Source organism: Loxodonta africana, chromosome 24 (genome assembly GCF_030014295.1).
Source record: "Loxodonta africana isolate mLoxAfr1 chromosome 24, mLoxAfr1.hap2, whole genome shotgun sequence".
NCBI lineage: Eukaryota > Metazoa > Chordata > Mammalia > Proboscidea > Elephantidae > Loxodonta > Loxodonta africana.
The window spans coordinates 11,702,374-11,721,785 of NC_087365.1; the positions used below are offsets into that span (position 1 = coordinate 11,702,374).

Below are 19,412 nucleotides of genomic sequence, written 5' to 3' on the forward strand. Positions count from 1 at the left end.
CCTCCAAAAGACGATTTGCCCCTCAGGTCCTAAATTAGCTCCTCAGGCAGGAGTTCTGTAGCCCTCAACTTCCAGTCTAAGAAAAGCACAAGGACCTCATACCATCAAGAAAGAAGCACCAGGATCGGACTGTGTCCTTTGGACCCAGGGTCCCTGCATTGAGAAGCTCCTAGACCAGGGGAAGATTGATGACAAGGACCTTCCCCTAGAACTGACAGAAAGAAAGTCTTTCCTAGGTGCTGACACCCTGAGTTCGGACTTCTCGTCTCCTAGGCTGTGAGAGAATAAACTTGTTTGTTAAAACCATCCACTTGTGGTATTTCTGTTATAGCAGATAACTAAGACAGGGAGCTTTCATTGTAGACAAACCACCACCAAGAAAACAAACAACAAATGTCAGATAGTGATATGTGCCTTGGGACAGTGCACCACGGTGATATGATAGACTGACAGGGTTGGAGGGCTGTAGGGTGTGGCTGTGTTAAACTGGGCTGTCTGTGGTGGCATCTAGGCAAGACACCTGAATACCAGTATCTGGGGGAAAAGGCTTCCAAGCGGTAAACTCAAAGGGCAAAAGACAAATGGGTTTAGCATTTTCAGAAGACAGAGAGAGTGAGAGAGAACTGAAGTGAAGTCAGAGAGGTCAAGGGGTCAGCTAAGTCCGGAGCTTGGAGGTCACGGCCAGGCTGCTGCTCCCACCCACCCATCTGTACAAGCCTTTTCTTAGACCCGAAGTTGAGGGCCACAGCCTCCATTTTAAGAACTCCTGCCAGAGGAGCTAATTTAGGAGCCAAAAGAGAAAATCGTCTTTTTGGGGTTAAAGGCCCAGAAAATATTTCTGGAAATCCAGAGGGAGGAGGTGAGAAAGCTTGGGACAGAGTCCTTCTCTGCACCTCAGCAACTGCAGAGCCTTGAGCAGGATGACGAGGCACAAATGCTTGCTGAGGAATTTAAAGTTTAAACTCCTATTTGCAAGTAAAATGTTACCAAGGGCTACTTGTCTGTATGCTGTCTCTACCGGCAGCAGATGCTGGGACACCCCAGGCCAGGCTAGCTACTCGATCACTCCTTTAACTTCCAGTCCTGGAAGCAGGTTCTCCTGATGGACACTGACATTTCCTGCCTGGATGCATCCAATGGCAAACCATTTGTCTATGGTTCAAAAAACAGAAGTTTCCTTTCTTTTTTCTCTTCTCAGCAGTTCTGGGTGGATCTGCATGTCTTTCAAATGAAAATAATTTACTGCTCCTGAAGTTTATGAGTGGGGCTCAGCCTTGCAGCCTAAGCCCCTAACACCCTATACACAGGACTACTGCATTGAAATGAACCTGTGTTTCTTTTGGGGCAAATTTTAGTTCTTGTTTTAACAAATCCAATCAAGTATGGCTGAAGGCGGAGTTACACACTCTCTGCTTTTTATGATATCCAAAATTCATTCCCATCTTACATTTAGGCTTGTTTTACAACACCAGGTAGGAGAAACGTTCCTTTAGTCAGTACATTCAAATAAACACAGAACCCTTTTTAAACATTCTGGTTTCATTTTCTCTATACCCCTTGACTCTCTTCCCATTCATATGTGTATGTCTTTGGGCTTCTGGCTGGGTAGAACCAAAAGACCCTAGCTTAACATGCAGGGATTTCACCCCAAGCCACTCCAGATGCAGCTTTCTATTCTCAGTTTCCCTATCTGCTGCTCCAGCGTAAGATCATTTATTTTCCTTTTAGCCATTACGGATAACAACCAAAGTAACCATCCAAAAATCGGACGTTTAACTTGCCATGCCCCCTCACCCTTTCTCTTCCAAAGTCCCATGGTTCTGTGAATCAGGAGCTATAGCAACAAATCCCACTTCTGATGCCAACTATAAACTAGTAGCAGCAGCGATTCTCTAACTTCAGGAGGTATAATGAGAATCAGCATCACCCCAAGGCTGATTTCTATGAGGTGGAGGTCAGGCGCACCTCCACTCTCCAACCTTTTTACCCGTTCTGACATCGGCGGTCCTTCCTAAGGCACTCTCTGGTTCTTTGCTAGGTTCGATGATTCATTGCAGTGGTCACACAGAACTCACAGACCACACTCCCAATTATGGGGTTTATTAGGGAAGTAACAGGCTACAATTCAGGATGGGGATCAAATTGGAAGTAATAGGAACAACTCAGAGACAGGATACAGTTCATCAGTCAGGACAGCTTCCATCCAGAGCTCTCAGCTTTTTCTTCTCGGCCGTGCCCAAAGACCCGTCTCACTCTTGGCCTCTGCTGCTTGGGCCTGGGCTCTGCTTGGTCCTGGGCTCTGCCACCAGGCCTTGCTTAGGCAACTGTTACAGTTCTTTTGTCTCTGCCTCAAGTGCCTGGAGGAACCCCACTCCACTAACAAGCTTCCTGCCTAAGCAATTCAGCTCTTCCCATGGGTCAGTGGGTCAGGACGCTCACCACAGCCACCTTGCTCCACTGCCCCTGGTGCTACTGCACTGTCTTGTGCCATCTCACACCATCTCCAGTGTTACAGCTCTGTCTCCTAGGTCTAGGAGGTTCTTAGCACAGGGACCCCAGGTCCAAAGGACATGCTCTACTCCTGGCTCTTCTTGATTTTAATGAGATCCCCCTCCAATCTCTGTGGGATTTTTTCTAAGTCTACTCTTCCCACCGAGATCACATACTGACCAAGTCCCTCACTAGGCCACAGGTACCTTATTTATATAGTAACTGGCCAATCCCTGCAAAGGGTTTTATATACCTCATTTGCATAGTAAACTGTCTAATCTACAGTAAGACTGTGTCCTAGCATATCATCTTGGCAGAACTACAAACCTTGGCCCGAAAAGCAATATATGTAAAGAGGAACCCATTGCACTGCAGTGGGCTAGGATAAACTCTATGCTGTTGGACCACAACTGGAGGTACTGCTGTGAACTTGTAGTTTTTAATATAATTGTATAATACATCCAAAGATAGGTAGACAGGTAAATAGATAATCTCTATCTCTATGTAAAATTAAAGTCATGAAAGACAAGGACAAGCTGAGGAACTAACAGGAAACTAGAGAGACATGACTACTACATGTGACACTCGATTCTAGATTGAATTCTAGATCTATAAGGGTCATGACTGGGACAAGCGGTAAAATTCAAATTAGATTTGATGATAATATTGGATTAATGTTCATTTTCTGATCTTGATTATCATATCATGGTTATGGAGAGTAGACTTAGGAAATACACCTAAGGGGGTAATGAGGAAGCGGGTATGCAATGTATTCTCAAATGGTTTAGAAATGTTAACAATTGAACAATCCAGTGTTTATGGGAGCTCTGTGTACTCCTGCAACTTTTACATGAATTAGAATTTCAAAATAAAAAGCTTGAAAAAATCAGATGTCATCCTCTACTCAAAATAGCAACAGTCCATACAAACTCATGTGGGAATGTACATAGCCACGCTATTCATAGTAGCCCAATTGGAAAAGGCCCAGATGCCTCCTCACAGATGAAGAGATAAACTGTGATGTATCAGTATCATGGAAAACTACTTAGCAACAAAAATGAGCAAACTGCTGATATATGCAACAATATGGATGAACCTCAAAAGTATTATGTGAAAGAAGCCAGACACAAAAGACTACATACTGTATTGATTCCTTTTATATGACATTCTTGATGGGAAGAAATTTCACTGACAGAAAGCAGATCAGTGGGTGCCTAGGTTCAGGGTTGGGGGAGATTGGCTGCAAAGGGACAAAAAGAAACTTTTTGGGGTGATGGAATGCTTTGTACCTGAACTATGGTGGCTACACAACTGTATACAATTATCAAATCTCATCAAATTGTTCACTTCACAGGGTTAATTTTTATTTATATAAACTATAATTCAATAGAAGCCCTGGTGGCACAGTGGTTAATCATTCAGCTGCTAACCAAAAGGTCGGCAGTTCGAATCCACCAGCTGCTCTTTAGAAACCCTATGGGGCAGTTCTACTCTGTCCTGTAGGGTCACTGAGTTGGAATCGACTCAACAGCAATGAAGCCTTTATAATTCAATAAAACAGATGTTAAGAATCCTAATAGTTCTCAATTTCACCCAGAGTATAAGCCAAAGTCTAAACCAGGGCTTCAAACCGATTCATTCCAGTCCAAACCCCTGCTGAGAATTTGCATTTCCACCCCAGTTATACTGAATCAGAATCCACATTTTAACAAGATCCCCAGGGGATCCTTATGTATAATAAATTTCGAGAACCACTGCTCTACTAATGGTTCTCAGAATTGGTCCCTAATCAGCAGCGTTAGCATCACCTGGGAACTTGTCCGAAATACAAATTATTGGCAGGGGTTCAAACCAGAATGGTTCCAAGCCCTGGTCTAAAACAAACCTACACAATCCTCCAACTACTCTCCTCCGCCCTCGTTCTCATTCCACTCAAGCCATACTGGCCTTTCTACTTCCTCTAATACCCAAAAACCAAACCCACTGCCACTGAGTCAATTCTAACTCGTAGATAGCAACCCCATAGGGTGTCAAAGGCTGCAAATCTCTATGGAAGCAGACTGCCACATCTTTCTCCTGAGGAGTTGCTGGTGGTTTTGAACCGCCAACCTTTCGGTCAGCAGTCAGTCACTTTAACCACTGCACCACCAGGGCTCTTTTCCTCCAATACGATACCACTCAAATTGCGAGGACGATGAGGCTCGTACTGAGGCTGGTCTGTGAGATGCTGTTTTCTGGTCTGAGACCAGGTAAGTACCAAAACTGGAGAGTAATTCCTCAAGAGTTGACGCTGCTGCAACATCAAAGAGCATCATCCTTTTTCCAGTAATTCCCTGTTATCTCACAACAGTGCACGGACCTTGACAACTGGGTTAAAAGTTACTCAGAAGGGTCAGTATCTCAATGTAGTAAAAAAAGTCTTAGGAATAAACAATTATTTTGCTTTTCTCTCTTTTATGTATGCACAACAGTGGTGTGATAATAACCCATGTCTATGAGTCTAAGGAAACCCCGGTGGCATAGTGGTTAAGAGCTACAGCTGCTAACCAAGAGGTCAGCAGTTCGAACCCACCAGGTGCTCCTTAGAAATCCTATGGGACAGTTTCACTCAGTCCTACAGGGTAGCTATGAGCTGGAATCGACTTGACGGCAGGGGGTTTGTTTTTTGGTTTATATGAATCTAAAAGTGGTCTTTCTATAAGTATACAATAAAAATTCTAAGTGATAAGCAATAGTTTAGTTTATAAAAATGCTAAAACAGGACCACCAAAAACTGATCAGTAGTGTCATTTTTTAAATATCAGTATTTAAATCTTTCCCTGGAGATCTTCTGATTAGATGTTAGTATTATCCAAGCAGATATTCTTCGAGTAGTCTGCCTCAAGAGGGAATGAAGTCTTAAAGTTAGTCACAAAATGTAGTGTTTGAAGACAGCACGTCCTTTCCTTCTATTTCCCAGAAAACAGTAAGTAGAGTTACTCCTAAATGACCTCTTCGGCCAAGCACTGAACATAAAGAACCATGGAATACCTAGTACCAGCAAAATGCCACATTCATTTCTTTGAGGGATACGAAGATCAAATTTAGATCCTGCCCAGGTCTCGTTTGCTTCTATTATCCAGGATGGTCATATTCGCCACCAGTACAGCAGTCACTAACTAGCTTCTGTAGTCTAATTCTCCTCTTCTTTTATTAAAACGTTCCATGCTTCTGTACCATTAAAAACCACCATTAGCTGCTCCAAAATAAGTTAACCTCAGAAAAGCATCCCAAGACATAGTTTTATGTCCTTTAAGATGTGTTCTAAGCTAGAATAAGCATTTAATGATAGAGCAATGGGCTAATAAAAAAACAAAAACGTATAGAATACAAATAAGTTTATTGTACAAAATTAAGGCCTTCGTATTTCACAGTCACTAAGGCTAAAGAAGGACTAGATAATTAAGTCCCCACATATGTCTACTTTCACTATCCCCCTGTCCCCAACTATAAAATGGCCTCACCAAATGTTACCAAAACAAACATAATAAATAAAGCCAAGTCCTTTAAAGACTATCCCAAATGTTATTTCTTGGCATAGGTGATTTTCATGGCATGAGATGGCGTGATCTTAAATCCTTGCAAAGCATCCCTGGCGGCTCCGGCCTGCCCATCGTTTTCAAATTCAACAAAAGCAATGTCATGCCTCCCAGGCACCAAGCGTACTTCCTTAAAACCAGGGAACCTGTAAAGAAGAAAATGTATGTATGTGTGTATAGATATTTATATATACATAAATGACACCTAATACATAAATGTCTACAAAAGCAACTTCCTGATACTAGTCCAGGAAAAGTCTCATATCCTACTTAGAACCCTGAGTAGGATGAAAGAGCTTGAAATGTAATTAAAACCAAGAAAGAAGAGCAGGAATAACGTGTTAATTCTAATTTTGTCATTATATCAAAGCTTTGCTTCCTGTTTTCTCATCAATTAGAATTCGTAATAGAAAATTAGAGAAAATTTAGCTTGTTATTTGCTTAATCTGCAGACTGGCTTGAAATCATCATTAATCCCAGGCTGAATCAATGAAACTGTTAGGAATTACTGTGTGTGATGCATGAATGAACTCAGCCCATGAAAGTGCTATTTGTCCTGTCCGAAGGCTTATTTATGAAGAAACTTACTGATTAAACAGCATGGATAGCATCATCTCATTAGTCTCTTCTGGTAAGTTATTAAGGAATAAAATATAGTTTGGAGGGTAATCAGGGACCTATTAGAAAGAAACAAAAGCAAAGTTAGCTTGTAAATTTAAAAAAGTACCATAAGCCATTTGGCTCCTCATAAAAACTTAAACTTCAGGGAGCTACATTCCAGTTTACAAAGGCTTGTGAAATCCTGAGACACCTATCACTAAAGCTGAAAAACAAGGAACCCAGAGAAATAAATATAAACCTAACAGTAACAAATGAGACATTCTTCAAGTCACTTAATACAAATTAGGAAGAGGACCAATCTTATCATGGAGCCCTGTGTCACAGTGGTTAAAGCACTTGCCTGCTAACTGAAAGGCTGGCAGTTCAAACCCACTGGCCACTCCCAAGAGAAAGACGTGGAGCCTGCTTCCATAAAGATTTACAGCCTTGGAAACCCTATGGGGCAGTTCTACTCTGTCTTATAGGGTCACTATGAGTCAGAATTGACCCAACAGCAGGGGGTTTTGGTTTTCACAAACAAGTTTTAAGCATCTGGGAGTCAGTCGTAATATGGAGGAATATGTAAGTGAAAGATCTTAGCCTGGCTGGAGAAGGCAGCATCGTTACCCCTTCTCTACCACCCCGCATCTGGTGGTAACACTAGACACTCCATCACCACACACTATTGTTTACTGTCTTCCAGCATATAAAAAAACCTGGAACTAACACAATTACCACTAAGAACCACTAGTTGGTGACTTTCAATGTTTTTTTTTTTTGCAAGTAAATTAGGTAGGCACAGCATCTAGTTACAAAGAAGTAGAAGCAAACACTGTTATTAGGTATTAAACTACTTATTAGATCTCCCACTCTGAGGTTATAAGGAATGGGGAACTACAGGGAGAAGGCACCATATATAGCCAAAAAGCATCCCTGTCTTCAGACTAGTGTCGTGGAAGAGAAAAGACCAAGTGTAAAGAACAATTAGTGAACAACCTAAGACCTTACAGAATTAAGGCCTGGCTTTTATGATCTGGACTGTAACTGCTGAGAGAGTGCAAATAAAGGAAACAGATATTTTAAGAAAGTGCAAATAACTTAGTCAGAGGAGAAAAACCTTAGTGGTACAGAAAATTGTCTGGATTTAAGGATCTTGCCAGACTCAAGCATCCCAGCAAGCAAGTATAAAACGCTAATACACATAACTGAGGTATTTAGTGGGAAGATATCTGGTAGGCAGTTTCTAAAATATAAGGAGATTAAAAAAAAAAAAAAATAGTAGGGCTGAAACAGATTTGTGCTCAGGACGTGAGGCTCTACTAGAAAAGATGATTTAGTGCTTCAGCCAACTGAAGTGAAGACAGCTGGTTACCTTTTTGTTACCAGTGGTGTGTGTATGTAAAGCCCTGGGCTATGCACTGTGGGGAAAACAAAAGTGTTTGCTCTCCGCCCCCGGAGAGTTTAACGCCTGTCATTTTGATTCTGTCACTGCTTCCTTACGGGCAACAAGGAATAAAGTCAGATTGTGTCTTCTCTCTCTTAAAGAAAACTAGAATATTTTGAGGAATGAGTTCTACGTTAAAAGGCCATATGTTTTAATGTATGGTGCCCTGTAGAAGGAATTAGCTTCTATCTTTAGAAACATATGCTAATAATTTATTGTTTATAATTTTACTTTAAAGTATGCACCCCGTGGGAAATAACATTACCTGAGGGCTTGGTGTTGAATTCCCTTGAGCATTAGCTGAATTTGGTGTTCCCTAAATTAAAGAAAGAGGGCAACAGTTAAAATTTCCCAACTCCTACAAAAAATAACTACTAAATAAAAATAAATACTACTAAATGCAAATAATGTTAATTTCAACAGATTTCTTATTCCATTTGACTTCCTTTAAAAATTTGTGTCTTAACTCTGACTGAAAGATTCATGTGCTTGTCAGTTATTTTTGAAAGACCTAGCCTTAACCTTTAAAGACTACATGATAAAATTTAACCTCTAAACCGCACAATTACAGAGAAATATAGAAAAGAAAGAACAAGGACCGGTCTTGTTTTTTCCTAACAATTGGACAGAAGTCAAGCATCATATTTAGTGAAACTGATTTCTAATTACTTTCAGTCCAGAAGTAACTATTTTTTAAAGGATAATTTCATTTTTTTATCTAGCATTTCAAATTAAATTTTGCAACCCTGAATCGTTCAAAGAAAGAAGCTTGAGTAGGGTACTCATGATTAAATATCTACAGTATTATTTTATAAGCAGCAGAACATGAGAACGAAGCCAAAAGATATTAACATATTTCAGAGACAAATGGAATTTAATGTCCACAAATTCAAATAAACCTGTTTAATATAAATTTGCATATATAAAGGTATATAATTTATTGTTTAAACATAACCACTGGAATTTTAAGTCAACCACTCTAGCTTCTTAAAAGTCCACCTATTAAACATACAAACATATGCAAAGATCATCTCTCATGGAAGACAGACATACCCAACAAATTTTTAACACCAAAAAAATTAATTTTTGCCATCTTACCTGACCAGGCTTTTTGTTTGTGGTTGCTGCAGTCTGTTCCACAGTTTTGGCTTTTTTCTTTTCTTTTTTCTTTTCTTTATCAGCAAATGTACCACGCATTTTAGATATTATATCTGAATCTGTTTTTGCATACTGGATTCGCTGTTTTAATTATTTGAAAAACAGATTACTTTTCATTATGTTGAAGATTGTTTACACTAGTCATTAATAGTTCAAATTTCACTACACAAGTACATTGCTAGCTAATTTTAAACACACCCCTAAGGAAATCTGTTAAAATATATTGAATGCCAAATGAAAATAAATTGTGACTTATGGTTCACAACTCTTAGGGTTGCCCTGAGTCAGAACGGCTCAATGGCAATGGGTTTTCAACAGGTATGATTCATAACTTGAACCAAGAGTTCAAATGTATTTATGAGAAGAAAAACCATGCATTTCAAATGAGAAAAGCAGGACTTTAAAATATCTGTACCACTCCTCTTTCCAGGCCATAAAAGAAGAGGGAAAACAGTATTGGAAGGCTGTTCGCCCCTAGCGGTGACTCTCAAAGGAAGGGTCAAGAGGTGTCAACCAGCTGTGGAATGTGTTACCTCCATTGGTAAGGTACCAAAGATTGGGGATGACTTTCTTTTGGGTCTAATTTAATTTTTTAAGATGATGACACCACTTTGCATTTTAAAATGTTTTGAAAGGAAACAGAAGGACAGCATCTCAGCTAATGCAGCAGGCCCTTTGCTTACTCTTACTATGCCACAGCCAGCAGGAATAAGATGCACCTGTGAGACAGCGGAAACGTGTTGAAAAGCACTGCTGTAGGAAAGCACTTCATCAACTATAACGTGTGTTCCAATTACCTGGAGATGTTGTAAAAGTGCAGACTCTGACACAGTACGTCTGGGGGATGCCTGAGACTCTGCATTTCTAAGACGCTCTCAGGAGATGGTGATGCTACTCGGCTGGGGACCACACTTTGAGTTACAAGGCCTGACCTAAAGTATTATCATGTAGCTAGTCCAATTAACAGGCCAAATATTTCTGCCGTTTGAGTTAAACTGTTTTCTAGGGAGGGCCTGTTTACAATCTACAATTTCCCTTCCAAGCAAACATTTCTTCCCTGGAGCTGATATGTCTCTGATCATATCCTATCTATCTAAAATTGCCTTTATAGCAAGAATTTAGTCTTGATCTGAAGGTAACAAATGATAGTTTAAAGTAGTATGGGTTATAAAGCAGAAACTTTGTCAAAACCAAGAGCGACTGTTTACTTCTGCTACAGATGAATTTACTGGGGCAACAAGCGGGGAGAGGGTCTACCACCACACCTCAGTACCCAAGGCTTTCTCTGGCTGGTGTGGGCTGCTGTAACAGCAGCTCCAAGGGTACTAAAACCTGCAAGCAACTCTGCAAGTCTTCCGTGTCAACATCTAACCAAAAGGAGATAGGCCGACAGCTGTTAAGAACTATTATTTTACAGGATGTTAGAAAAATAAAAATCAGGTCTTCCAAACAAAGGGAGTATTAAAAAAAAAAAAAAAAAAAAAAAACCCACTGCCGTTGAGTCGATTCGGACTCATAGCGACTCTATAGGACAGAGCAGAACTGCCCCACGGGGTTTCCAATGAGTGCCTGGGTGATTCGAACTGCCAACCTTTTGGTTAGCAGCCGTAGCTCTTAACCACTATACCATCAGGGTTTCCAAAGGGAGTACAGTGATCCATAAAATGGTAGAACTGAAATGGACATCTAGCATAAACTTACTTTCGACTAGGTCCCAAGGGTTCTCTCCCTACTCCCTTGGGTCTTCAACCTTGTCCCAGGTCTGAACAGATCTCGGGTGGCCTGATCTGTGTGTGTAACTGTATAACCCTGTTATCTGTCATTATGACCCAGTCCCTGTGAAAATCTCTGATCTCAGCCACAGCTCTTAGCTACAAATCACAGGATGAAACCCCTTTCCCTCCAACAAAGAATTATCTGGTTCAGAATGTCAAAGGTGCTAAGGCTGAGAAAGCCTAGTCTAGACTGAAAACCATAAGTCACCTGCAGAGAAGAGGCAAGATTTACATTTAAGCCAGTGGTTTCATGAGAGAAGTCCTTACGAAGAAGGTTTTACTTTACTGAGATATTTTTGGCATTAAGTAACCAAATGTTCTTGAATCGCAGAAAATAATTTTGTTTTGAGTTCCAAGTTATAGCAAATTTTGTTCATTTTTGATCTCGCCCGTTGGAGTTAAAACAGAAGAGCTATGAGTCGGGATCGACTCGATGGCAATGGGCTTTTTTAAACACAAACAAGTCAGCTCAAAGAAGACCATTCATTCCCTCTCTGCCAGGATGCTGGGGGTAAGGCGGTTCCTGCTACCTTCCCGAAAGCAAAGAACGGCCCTCCCTGAAACACCTTCAATATAAATTTAATGGATTTTTCCACTGATTTAAAAAGAAAATAAGTTGGCAAGGTGAAGCTGGTGCAAAACAAAGCAAACTATTTCTAGCTTTCCTGCATCTGAATAACAGGCACAAGCAGACTTGTCATCTCAACAAAACAGTCTTAAAACTCTCAGCAGGAAAAAATTGCTCCTTCACATTAATGTAATTTTAGATTCAAACTAAAACCCAGTCTTATGCTCCTGCCAACTGATGGGCTGTGAAGTGATGGAATAGGGAGAGCTGGCTAGAGGATGAGAAGAAAACTTGCTCCACTAACAGACAAAAAAGTGCTCAGTACTGATTAGTGTGGTATAGAGCAGGGTTCACGAAATTACTGTCGGCAGCCCAGGCTGCATGTTTTTGTAAATAAAGTTTTATTGAGGCAGTCATATCCACTCACATACATTTTATTTTTATGGCTGCTTTCCATTCTCTAAAGGAAGAGCTGAGTAGTTGCAACAGAAAACATCTGGGCTGTGAAGCTTAAATATATACTATTTGGCCCTTTACAAAAAAGTTTGCTGACCCCTGCTACTCTTTTTTAATTTTTTATTGTACTTTAGATGAAGGTATACCAGGCAAATATGTTTCTTAATAAACAACACACATATTGTTTGTGACACTGGTTGCCAACCTCACAACATGTCAACGCTCTCCCCTTCTTGACCCTGGGTTCCCCATTACCAGCTTTCCTGTCCCCTCCTGCCTCTCTCCCTGCCCCTTGGCTGGTGCGCCCATTTAGTCTCATTTTGTTTTAGGGCCTGTCTAATCTTTGGCTGAAAGGTGAACCTCAGGAGTGACTTCACTACTGAGGGGGCCATATTCTTGGGGTTTCTCCAGTCTTTGTCAGACCAGGAAGTCTGATCCCTGCTACTCTTGTTTTAAGTTGCCACTGAGTCGATTCCAACTCATAGTGACCCCATGTGTGTCAGAGTAGAACTGTGCTCTATAGGGTGTTCAAGGCTGTAACCTTTTGGAAGCAGATCGCCAGGCCTACTTCCGAGGTGCCTGTGGGTGGATCTGAACCGCCAGCCTTTTGGTTACTAGTCCAGTGCTTGACCATCTGCGCCACCCAGGGACTCCTACTGGCCCCATTATTGTTGTTAGTTGCCTTTGAGTCAATTCCGAATTGTAATAGAAAAAAAAAAAAAAAATCATGAAAATGGGTGTTAGATTAGCTTTCAAGTCCTGAGCCAGACACTGGTTAAATTAATATAACTTGGGTAAGCAACTGACCTTTCTGTGACTGATTGTTCATCTGTAAAATGAACGGGTTCTACAAGCTACATCCTATGGACCAAATTCAGTCTGTTTTTGTACGGCTTAACCCTGGTGGCGTAGTAGTTAAGTGCTACAGCGCTAACCAAAACGTCAGCGGTTTGAATCCACCAGGCGCTCCTTGGAAACTCTATGGGGCCGTTCTACTCTGTCCTACAGGGTCACTATGAGTTGGAATTGACTCGACGTTAGTGGGTTTGGTGAGAGAAAAAAAATTTTTTTTTTTTTTTTTACAATTTTAAAGTGTTGTTAAAAAAAAACCAAACAATAGCAAAAAATATGAACAGAGACCCATATGTGGCCCACAAAGCCTAAGACTAATTACCTGGCCCTTTACACAAAGTGTTTGCTGACCCCAGGATTAGATCAAAGAATGTCCCAACTTACTTACATTTTAGAGTTGGTGAAACTGACCAAGGGCACGGAGCCAGTAAATGGCAGGAGGAGGTCTTAGGTCCTCTAAACCCTGGGCCTTGACTCTAAAAACGAGGTCACTTCACATTCCAATTCCAGAAGGAAGGCACTTTGAAATTCACACCCAAGATCCTGAAACTCACTTGCTGCAAGGACCTCTTGCTTATAGCCTGTCTCCATCCTAATCCAACCCTCGATCAACTCTGACTTACACTAAGGGCCTCCTGGTTGCCTTACCTACCGCTTCTCTGGTCCTGCCACAATCCAGTCTTCACCCAGCCAGACAAGAATCTCATTAGGTCAATCCCAGCTTAAAACTTTCCATGCATATAACTATTTCATTTCCAGTCACTGTTAATCATTAATAAAGCCTATGAATTTAAAACTATGAATTTTCCTTTGATCATTATTTTATCTAAACTGCAAAGCTTCTGATACGTAGGGTTTCACTACGGTATTTCTAAAATTTCAGACTGGATTTCCTGTTTGATTCATGATTTTGTTTTCTTTTGGCACATACTGTTTTTTTAATAAATTTACAGACAAAGGTTTAATTTTCTGGTTATTACTATTATTTTTAGTAATACATTATTGCGTTTTTGGTGAAAGTTCAGCAGTTAGGATCCATTTGACAAATTCCACACAACTTGTTCAGTGATAATACATTTTGCACAGTGCGTCAACATTCTCTTTAATTGTGTTCCATTTGTTCCATTTCTATTACTCTAGTTTCCCTACGCCTTTATCTTCTCATCTTTGCTTTAGAGTAAACGTTGATCTTTTGGTCTCATAAATATACAGATGATTATTTACTAGAGCAGCATTCTTACGGGTAATATCCTTTATTTTGTGTGCCACTGTGCTGTTTCACTAAAAGGTGATCTTTTCAGGGGATAGTTTCAGTTCAAGGTTTAAAGAGTGTCTCAGGACGACAGTCCTAGGGAGTCCTCTGTCCAGTTTGACTTTTTTAACAATTTGGATTTGTTCTACACTTTTTCTCCCATTCTATCTGGGTCTGGGTTATTATTTATTTCTAGTCTTTTGAGATGAGAATATTGCCTATGCTGTCATTAATTTTTTTTAATATCCTATATCCCAATGGGAAACTCTGGTGGCATAGTGGTTAAGTGCTATGGCTGCTAACCGAAAGGTTGGCAGTTTGAATCTACCAGGTGCTCCCTGAAAACTCTAAGAGGCAGTACTACTCTGTTCTATAGGGTCAGTATAAGGCAGAATTGACTCAAAGGCAATGGTGTTTTTTTTTTTTTAATATACCAATGAAGGAGCCCTGGTGGTGCAATGGTTAAGTGGTTGGCTGGTATCCAAAAGGTCAGTGGTTCAAACCCACCAGTGGCTTCGTGGTCGAAAAGATCTGGCAATCTGCTCCTGTGAAGATTACAGCCTAGGAACCCTAGCAGGGCAGTTCTACTCTGTCATATAGGGTGGCTATGAGTCAGAATCAATTCAACGGCACACAACAACACATCCCAGTGTATGTTATTTTTTGCCCATTTGAACTGTTATAATTGAGAACTGAATTAAACTCTACTACTAATGTGTTTCTATAAAAATAAATAAAATAAGCCCAAACTCCCTTCCATGCCATCAAAGCCACCTCCCCGACCTCACTGGGAATAGCTCCCCTCTCCACCCACCATGCTCCGAACACTCAAGCAACACTCGCCCTTCTTCAGTCTCTCAAAACACTAAGCTCTTTTCCTTTTGGGGGCCCTTCAATTTCTTTTCTCTCTGCAAGTGTTTCCTCTTCATCCTTCAAATCTCAGCTTAAACTCTCCTCCAGAAAGCCCTTCCCTGACCAATGTTTCTAACCAGTAACCTTCTCTACACCAACCAGTCATCCTCCATCACATCACCCTGTATGTTTCACTCCCAGCACTTACAAGAATTAGGACCCCACTCCTTACCAGAGCTCAGCACACCTGAGTCAGGTACGGGCAGTACAGAGCAGTGGTTGAGAACTCAGCTCTGAAGCCAGACTGCCTGGGTTAGAATGCCATTGCTGCCACTGACTCACAAGGTACCTTCTGCTCTACTACCCTCACAGGTAAAATGGAAGCAATAATAGTACAATAATACTTGTGATGTTTAATACGAGTAAAATGCCTCGAACATTTCCTAACACACAACACCCAGTAGACGACAGCTGCCACATCTTGTTTGCTTGCTTGCTCCTTCACCATCTCCTCCGCTAGGATACAAGCACCACGTTAGCAGCATCTTTATCAGGCTCACTTCTGTACGTCCAAGCCTACAGAGGTCCAGGCACACAGTAGGCCCTCACACAGCTCTTAACTGAAGGAGGGAGACTTGCCTTGGTTCATAAGGAAACCTAAACACCCATATTCAGGCCCCTTACTCAATGCAACTAAGCTCACTTAAGAAAATTACAGCTTTTAGGACATATGCCTCCAACACAGAGAAGTAAAAAGCAGAAAGCAGCAGCCAAAGTTTCCAGTGTATGTTTACAAATCTGCCATACCATAACAGTGACTAAATCTGAAATAGTAAGAAAGACTGACTTACCATTGGTTTGCCATAAAATGGAAATCCTTGTAACTGTCTCAAGGCATTTGTGGATGAGCCCAGCTCTTTAAATATTACAAAGGCCTGTCCCCTCATCTTCATAGTCTTTAAAGCCACAATATCTACCACATGACCAAACTGAGAAAACAGGGCGTATAAGGATCGCTTCAATTCTGTGTAAAATTAGAGTAGAAAAAAGTTATGTGTGAATGAAACAATGATGAAGGTCTTCATAAAATGACTGCATTGAAATGTCTCCTCGCTACACATACACAGTTACATATTTCAGTAAAAACACAGCATGCTATTTGTTGGTCATGTAATTTAAAAAGTTACTGGAAACCACAATACCGGTATGAGTGAAAACAGACTCTGCACACTGTCCAAAAAAAAAAAAAAAAAACAAACCAAACCTATTGCCGTCGAGTTGATTCAGACTTATAGCGACCCTATAGGACAGAGTAGAACTGCCCCACAGAGTTTCCAAGGAGCACCTGGTGGATTCGAACCGCTGACCTTTCGGTTAGCAGCTGTAGCACTTAACCACTACACCACCAGGGTTTCCACCACACACTTTTAGTCCCTACGTATTTTCATTTTATTAAAAAAACTTTAAATCGTTACACAAAAACGAGCAAACCATTATTGCAGGCACTGAGAAATGCCTGGAGGAGAAGTTTTGGGGCAGTTCAATTTTTTTAAGATAGTACTGGGTAAACACACTTTAGTTGTGAACTAATATGTATATATATTTAAAGCACTTACCCTCTTTTTTAATTTTGTCATTCATATTGTTGATATAAATTGTATGATTTGGTCTGATATCCATGTTTTAGGTTAAATTGTTCAAACAGCCTAAAGAGAAAGTACATATTGTGTTATAAACTGGGAGAATGAAATCACAGCCCAGTGTGGCATAAGGATACAACACGAGGCTTATTAACCTCTCAATTCTCTTTCAATCCTGACTCCAAGAAAATGTCAGTTTGGCAGCAGTCTTTAACACCTGTCCCACACTTGCTAGTTCTCCTTTTTAAACAAAAGAAGAGTTCTCAGGCTCAAAACCTTGGTCAAATACTAGCACTTAGCCAGAATTTAATAGCATTATTTTGTTCAATGCACTTACTTTTATATTTACCTTTTACTTATAATAAGTGATACTGTTTTTCCATTTACCTAGTGAAACAGCTTTTTATTAATGAAATTACTGAAAAATTGAGTAGATCTGAAGAAAAATGAAAAAGATACTAGCAAAGGTACGTCCACTAAAAATCATGAAGATAGAACATTAGTGAAGTTTGCCAAGCACTGCTTCATGAGAACACTTAAAAAGCACTGGGACCCCTATTCATTGATACACACCACCGCCACACGTCCTGACCCCACGGTCGTCCCCAGCCAGTGTGAAGGAACGCAGCTCAGACAGAGCGGTACAGTACCGCAAGGTGAAAAGGAACTCAGATGCTGGCACTGGCCAGACCTAAATCCAAACAGTGGCTATGCTCTTCACGAGCTGCTGACTGACGGGGGAGTCAAGTTCCTTAATTTCTCAAGCCTCAGGGTCCACATCTATAAAATGGGGATGAAGGTCGCCAGGAGTCAAAGCCGACTTCACAGCAACAACTGTAACAGCACCTACCCGAGAGAACTCCGAAGGCTAAACGAGAGAACGTCCAACAGCAGTAAGCCCCTGAACCAGCGATTCTTCATCGCCATCGCAGGTGACGGGTCCCTGGGTGGTTCAGATAGCTAACAGCTTGGCGGCTAGCCAAAAGATCGGAGTCCACTCAGAAGCACCTTGGAAGAAAGGCCTGGAGACTGACTCCCGGAAAATTTGTCGCTGAAAACCCAAGGGAGCGCAGTTCTACCCTGACACACATAGGGTTGTCTTGAGTCAGAATCTACTGGAGGGCAACTGGTTTCTTACAGGTCAAGGTCTTTGCCTAAGGACACGTGGCAGCAGGCCTGGGAATTCAGCCCTGTATCTTCTCTTGCACTTCTCGGACACCACCACACTGTTTCACGGTGTGTAGCTTTTTAGTGGCCAATCGTGAACTTGCTTTATCTCCTTGGGTAATCTCACATACTGCCTCGTTTCACAAACATCTATGGAGCACCCACTGTATGTGAACAGCACAGATCACTGACAAACGACGGGGCTGCTGACAGGGACAGAACTTGTGCGGGTAAACGGTAATGCTACTCAAACTTGCTTTACCTGCGATCTGGAGAAGGGATGGGGTCGCAAAGAAGAGGGAAGTGACAGAAACAGAGGTCCAACTGAAGGCGGGGAGATCAAATGGGGGGCTCTTGCAACATCTCCTGCGTGGTGTGATGGAAGCCTGAACCAGCACAGAGGTTCCCAGAATCACCTCCCCAATCCAAAAGGGAACCGCTAAAAGTCACTTGAAAGCTCACAGGGAATTGTAAACACCTCACAGGAGCAAAGGAGCACTGTTCCTGTGTGCCTTGGAGTTGATTCCGACTCACAGCGACCATACAGGACAGCGCTGGACTGCTCCATAGGGTTTCCTACGCTGTCATCTTTACCTGGAGGTGCCCTAGCGGCGCAGCGGTTAAGCGCTCGGCTGCCAACCGAAAGGTCGGGGGTTAGTACCCACCAGCCGTTCCAAGGGATAAAGATGGCGGCAGTCGGCTTCCTAAACCTTTACAGCCTTGGAAAGCCTAGAAGGCAATTCTACCCTGTCCTATAGTGTCATTACGAGGCAGAATCGGCTCCGCGCCACACGACAACAGTCTTTATGGGAGCACGATCTCCAGGTCTTTTTTTCCCATGAAGCTGCTAGTGGGTTCCCGCAGCCGAACCGTTAACCATCGCGCCGGCAGGGCTCCACAAGGGGCGGGGAGGGAAGGCTGGGACTTAGCATCGGTTACTTGTTTGTTAAGCAGGAGTCTGGCGTCCCTCCAGACTGCACTCCCGACACAGGCACGCACCCCCAAGGCCCCGGCCCGCAGCCCACAGGCGCGGAATCCGCGCTCCCATCCGGTCCCGCTAGGGACAGCGCCCCTAAGATCCGAGGCCCGCCGGGCCAGCGCGTCACTCAGCCCACCGCTGACCAACCCCGGGCCCGATGTGCCCGGCCCACCACCGCGCCTCGTCCTCTCCGGGCTCCGATAGCGGAGAGTCGGACAAACGGCCCATAAAAACCAAAACAGCCAGAGAGTAAGCGCTCCGACCTACCGCAGGCCTCCTCCTCTTTGAACCGGAAGTAGGAAACACAGCCAGGCACCGGAAGCAACGCTACCACGCGCCGCAATAGAGCGCCGGCTAGTCGAGAAGTCGAGCACAGAGTCGATCGATGCCTCGCGGCGACTGCTGGGAATCTCTCTGCGCCTGCGCCTAGGTGGTGGGCGGGGAGAAGGGGCGGGAAAGGGGAGTAAGGAAAGGGAGGGGTTTTGTCGGGATCGTGCAAAGTTAAACCGGACCACTGAGTAAGGGAACAACGGCAGGGTCGTCATTCATTACCCCCACGATGCCCTTGAGTTAAAACCTCAGTCCGGTGCCTTCCAGCTCC

The 19,412-nt window shown here is 42.3% G+C and overlaps 1 protein-coding gene across 2 annotated transcripts; it reads right to left on the bottom strand.

Moving 5' to 3' along the window:
* Positions 1-5,852: 5,852 nt before the first annotated feature.
* Positions 5,853-19,187, bottom strand: SNRPB2 (small nuclear ribonucleoprotein polypeptide B2). 2 transcript variants are annotated; one of them, XM_003411428.4, is made up of 7 exons: positions 19,079-19,187; positions 16,642-16,731; positions 15,877-16,049; positions 9,211-9,351; positions 8,378-8,428; positions 6,657-6,745; positions 5,853-6,214 (listed from the first exon to the last, which is right to left on the bottom strand). In XM_003411428.4, the coding sequence occupies exons 2-7, from the start codon at positions 16,703-16,705 to the stop codon at positions 6,055-6,057; spliced, it is 678 nt and encodes a 225-aa protein (XP_003411476.1). In that variant the 5' UTR covers positions 16,706-16,731; positions 19,079-19,187; the 3' UTR covers positions 5,853-6,054. The 2 variants fall into 2 exon arrangements, with proteins under 2 accessions (XP_003411476.1, XP_010589824.1); XM_010591522.3 differs by lacking the exon at positions 19,079-19,187 and adding an exon at positions 17,516-19,003.
* Between the last annotated feature and the right edge of the window lie 225 nt (positions 19,188-19,412).

Bases quoted from the DNA above. Each gene is read 5' to 3' on its own strand.
- SNRPB2 (XM_003411428.4), bottom strand. From the start codon at position 16,705: ATGGATATCAGACCAAATCATACAATTTATATCAACAATATGAATGAC. The intron at 16,050-16,641 runs GTAAGTGCTTTA...AATTTTACACAG, and splicing joins TGACAAAATTAAAAAAGAGG to AATTGAAGCGATCCTTATAC. The intron at 8,429-9,210 runs GTAAGATGGCAA...TCTTTAATTTAG, and splicing joins CAAACAAAAAGCCTGGTCAG to GGAACACCAAATTCAGCTAA.